The 5,601-nt window shown below is 36.3% G+C and overlaps 1 protein-coding gene across 1 annotated transcript in view; it reads left to right on the top strand.

Annotated features, from left to right (window-relative positions):
- LOC101859244 (angiopoietin-1) overlaps nt 1–5,264 on the top strand; it is an 11,103-nt gene extending 5,839 nt beyond the window's left edge. Inside the window, exons 3-6 of the mRNA XM_005099126.3 lie at nt 559–777; nt 1,144–1,260; nt 2,951–3,070; nt 4,045–5,264. Of these exons, the coding sequence (XP_005099183.1) occupies nt 559–777; nt 1,144–1,260; nt 2,951–3,070; nt 4,045–4,422 (834 nt within the window). The 3' untranslated portion in view covers nt 4,423–5,264. The remainder of the gene's footprint in view (nt 1–558; nt 778–1,143; nt 1,261–2,950; nt 3,071–4,044) is intronic.
- The last annotated feature ends 337 nt before the right edge of the window (nt 5,265–5,601 follow it).

Genomic DNA, 5,601 nt, shown 5'->3' on the forward strand with positions numbered 1-5,601 from the left:
CTAGACCTCGAGAGCCCCCTCATGTGCGTTTGACGAGAATACTTGCAAAAATCACGTCGCCTCTTTCCAAAGCAAAAAATTATATTAAATGCTAATTAATTTTCCCATTATCTATTATGTAGTCACATGGATAAAGGAAAGCGCTCTTGATACGTTTTGTTTAAGGTTCTTTCTTTGCATCATTTTTGTGGGAAATGCTCCATATAAATTTAGATTTGCTTTTTAGAGTGTGGTTTTTCCAAAGCTCAACCGAATCACTCAGAAATTTCTCAGCACTGCAGGTGAGTGTTTTATTTTGGGTGTTTTATTTTTTGTTTGTTTGTTTGTTTGTTTGTTTATTATTATCATTATTAATACTATTATTATTATTACTATTAATAATATTATTTTCATTGTCGTCATTTATTATTGTTAGTATTAGTATCAGTATAAGTATAAGTATTAGTATTAATATTAGTATTAGTATCAGTATTAGTATTAATATTATTATCATTATCATCATTACCATCATCATAACCATCATTATTATCATTATTAATATATGCCGTCACTTTGCAGACCCTGAGCCACACAGTGGAGCTATACAAAAGAGAATGTCCTCACCAACTGCTATCCCACAAACGCCAGATTCTGGAGAACGTGGCAGCTGCCTTGGACAGGAACAGGAAAGAGGGTCTTCAACAGAGCCAAGACCTCCTGGTTAACGTGACGTCCGTCATGGAGGATCTCGAAGCCAATTTTGAGCGCAAGTTGAGCGTTGTCAAAAGCCAGTTACAGGTGAAAGTTTTTCCGTGTTTGACTTCCCATACTGACGAGTATATTTTCACCCAGAAGTGGTTACATTTATATAGAAGTGAAACTATATATGCACTTGTTCCCTGGTTGGAGGAGAGTGCGATAAACTGATTGATGGATAGTGAGATAAACTGATTAGTGGATGATAAAATTATTGATTGACTCAGTGGTAAACTGGTTGACTAATTATAGATAAACTGAGAAATTAACTGCCTAGTTGACTTCCATTGCTTCTACACGTCCTAAAATCTCTGGGAGTATTCCCCCACCATGTAGCTGCCGAACCTATTCGCGTCGTCATTTCCAATAGTCGTCTACCAAACTCCCTCTCTCTTTATTACTCTTCAGCCCCAGTCGTGCGCCAGTGCTAAGGGTTTGGGTCCTCTGCCGGTGGTCAGTCTCTCTAGTGGTCAACTTGTAGTCTGTGACATGGTGATGGATGAAGGAGGCTGGATCGTGATACAGGTGAGTACAAGCTGCTACAGTGCAGGTGAGATCAACATTGTTTTACAGAAATACAATCTGATATAATAATGGTATGATCAACATTATTTTACAGTAATACATCCTGATATAATACCAGTGTGAGTAAAAAATAATGCTGGTTTGTTTATAACTTTAAGAAAAATACATGTAACACACTTGCAACTATCATACCTCAAATTGAAGAGAGGCATCTGAGGATCAGATTTTTATTTCTCAACATAGACTCCATTATGATCAATAGCGACAGTCTACCTTTTACTTAGTCCACATATGCCACCTGCGTAAAACTGAGCAGGTTGGTCGCAGATGTACAACAATCTTGATTTCTCCACCGTTTCCATAGTATTGACCTCTCAATGGTTCTTTTCTAGGAACAATAAGGTGGAGGTTTGAAGAAGCCAAATCAGGAAACTAAATTTGGTGTGGCAGTGTTTTCCACATAAACGTGGGGATTGTCTCCCTTGTCCTGGTACTTGGATGCAGGCAGGCATTGTCATTTTGCAAAAAACACTCTTTCTATATTCAAATTTGGTCTGACTTGTCGAATTCCTCGCGTTCAGTGGTTGCAGTGTTTCAATATAGGGTTCAGAATTGACAGTTGCTCCTCGTGGTAAAAGAAAAAAAATATGTGACACTTATGCTACGAACGCCTCAAAACATGACTTACATGATTTTTCTGGCTGACACATCGGGACAATGCTTGTCTGACAAGCATATGGACACTTCTACCTCTTCTTCCGGTTCATTGCTCAAACGTCTAAGCCACCTATAGACAGTGCCAAAATCTAGAGCTTGTTCCTTGTAAACATTTTGAATTCCCTGTTGGATGTTATCGGTGGATTCTCCTTCTAAAACAAGAAATTCACTCACTGCTCTTTTCCTCTGACAGACCTCAAAGAGGGTAGCCATTTTGGGCCAAAATTAAAAAATCTCAAATTATAACAATTTGAGTTCAAAAGTATATGAGTAAGCACTTGTGAGCTGAATTTCATTAAATTTTGATACAAAATTGTGCAAAATAACGAACAACTTGCAATACTTTTTTACTTCCCCTTGTACAGTTAAAATTAACCTTATCTTATAGTAATAATAATACACCCTGAAACAATACGGGTGAAATTAATATTTTTCGCAAAAGAAATTAATAATGCTTGTAAAATACTGTAATGCAGGCTGGTACAACATAGTTGTGAGCATCATAATTAAACTGTTTTTCTGGCTGTTAAAATTACATATGAAATTACCCTCTTTTGTGTAATACAGACAGGTACAATACAGATCAGATCAACATTTTTTTTACTGTCGTAGGGACTGGTGCAAAAAACGGTGCAGTCTTTCTGCTCAGTGGCTCTTCAATTTGAAAACGTATAAATATTAATATGTGTACAATATAATAATATAGAAACACAAGGACATGTGTGATTATAATTTTTCAAAGTTCAGTCATTAAACAAAATAAGATAGAAAATAGAAGAGGGAAAATCCCAATGTACAACAGATTCTAAATTCTTCTCTCAGCTCAGAGTGCTGTCATAAGATATTACCGGTAACTATAACTATTCTTGTTTTAGAAATTGAAAGCTTGGCAACGTTATTCAAACAATGTGATTTCGTATTCTTCATGATACTATACCTTAGAAACTGGCATAATGTTCTGTTTTGTCTACAGAGACGTGCTTCGGCGGACGTTGATTTTTTCCGTGGTTGGGAAGAATACAAAAACGGATTTGGTGACCTCTCTGGCAATTTCTGGCTCGGGCTCGAGAAAATCCACCAGTTGACAAGTCAGGCAAGTTGTTTACAGTTAGATACAGTGGACTGTCCAAACACTTGACATCACGGGGACTTTGTTGTCTATGTCGATGTAAGTGTTGTTATTATTGCCCCTCGTGATGTTAGTTTACTTTTGGAAAGGCCCAATGTTATTATTACTCTTAAAAAGAGGTCAAAGTATTTAATAGTCCAAGTTTACGTTTTTGGGACTTTCTTTTCGCCCGCCTTGGCTGGTTTTATCGGAAATAGACGTAGCATACGGACTCCAAACTCTTAAATAATCTTATAGTATTTAAAAGAGGTGGTTAACCAGCAATAAGTAGTTATGAGCGTGGTGGTAATGGTAGATAAATAAGGTTCCGGCAGTCGCCGTAACGGCACTGCTAAACAACAATAATAATGTTTTATATTATTGTGGAGGTGATAACAGTAGCAGTTCGTATTGTGGATGGGTGATTTATTTTTCAATATCGTTTTTATTGTTGATATTTTTGTAAGGATGTCGTACGTAAAGCTGTTGTTATTGTGGTCTTGTTGTGGCTGTTGCTCCTGTTGTTGCTAATGCTCTTGCTGCTGTTGTTGCTGCTGTTGTTGTTGGTGGTGGTTATGCTACCGAGGTTCTCGTTGACCATGTACATATTTAATTGCATAGTCTTCTGAGGTAGGGGAAGCATGCATCGTTTTCACCATTTAGGTCCAACCTCTTAGTTCCATTCCGTATCGTTGCAGGTATTTCCTTCTTTTCACCCGAGATTTCTTAACGTTGTTTTGCTATAACTATTATTCCTTTAGTCTTATTCGTAAATACACTGCCTTATTAGACATACCGTAGGACAGTCAGGTGAGAGGAAATCTTTGGGAGGATCAATATTTAAACTTGACACAGATTTGAACAAATAACATCCTTGTCAAAGGTCTTTTCCACTGAGACATAACCACTGGATTTTGTATGTGTTGTTTTAATACTTGTCCTCACGTTCTCATCCCCAGGGGAGATACGAAATAAGGATCGATTTCAGATTTCAGGGGAAAAACTACTTCGCCAGCTACGACAACTTTTCGTTATCTGGAAAAACGGAAAATTACAAAATTCAGATTTCGGGATTTTCGGGTAATGTAAGTGAGGACAGCATGGCTTATCACAATGGTATGGCGTTTACTACCAAGGACCGTGACAACGACCTGTCTAGTCGCAACTGTGCCAATCGGTACCATGGAGCTTGGTGGTACAATGACTGCCATCATGTGAACCTCAACGGACTGTGGGGCAGCAAAGGGCGGGGCTGGACGGGCTTGAGATGGGGTAGTGTCACAAGCGATGACTCTGTCTCCTTCAGCGAAATGAAAATTCATCCATTTGCTGAGTGACAGAGTTATTCAACTGAATTTTTCATGTATTTCGATACTTGTGTGTCTTTATGTTTGAAGTATAGAAAAATACAATAATAGAATACCGTCACAATCTTAGCGATTCAGATGCTCAATTTTCTCATTTTGTGACTTTCTTGATTTATAAGAGATACATTACAACTGATAATGATGCTGAAACATTATCAAATGTACTTTCCATAATCCTGATATTTCTCAATTGCTCGTTGCAACACATACACGCACTTTTAAAACCCTAGAGACATTACACAGATATGCACACTGCACAAATACATGGACACATATTTCTTTTAATGGAAAAGATCAAACGTATCTTTTAAAAACTATGAGGATAAAAATTAAAGGTCTTGAGTTTTTCAGAATTTTTTTTCTTGTACTTAAAAATGTTTAAGATATTGAAAAAAATGTTTTACTTTCATGTAAATAGAAGAAGACTGTACTAGATAATTGAGATATCTTTTACATAATTATCAGACTGACCAATGAAAATTCGCAAATCTAACGTGTTGTTGTTGGGGTGCTATTTTGTCTATTTTCAAGATAATATAGTACATAGTACCGTTAAAATACAATGTTGATGTTAGTAAGCTGACCAAACCTTATGCAAATTGATTGTTAAATGAAAGTTGTGGTGAGAAGAGTGATCATACGTCTTGATTTCAAACAAAACAGGAAGAACAATTTAAAGGTTAAAACTGCAATAATTTATATTTTAAGAGTGATTATCAAGCGGGAGAATGCTTTCTGATTTCTGATTTTCCTTTTATATATGTGGAATTGAAAAGAAGAAATAAATAAACTATAAACATCAGCATTTTCAAGAAGTGTGTTCATCAGTTGTTCTTTATTTCTATGCACATGTTCTAAGCCTGGCATATTTATTCTTAGAAAACGCTCCACATTAATCCTCCTTCTTGTGTTTCTTTCATATTATTACACTTGTAGCATACGATCTTGAACCGTGCACTCTGAAGCATTTCCGTATAAACTAGCTAACCCTAAAAAAATGATAGTCCTATCGATACACGGGCAGAACTTTTTAAATGAAAAAAAATCAATATTAGATATTTTGTATTATTATGTATCTGTACTACTTCAAAAGATAAACGTGCAAAACATCTTTGCTGAAATTTGACATAGAAGAAGGGGAGAAAATAT

The sequence above is a fragment of the Aplysia californica genome, unplaced genomic scaffold (genome assembly GCF_000002075.1).
Source record: "Aplysia californica isolate F4 #8 unplaced genomic scaffold, AplCal3.0 scaffold00203, whole genome shotgun sequence".
In the NCBI taxonomy this organism is placed as follows: Eukaryota; Metazoa; Mollusca; class Gastropoda; order Aplysiida; family Aplysiidae; genus Aplysia; species Aplysia californica.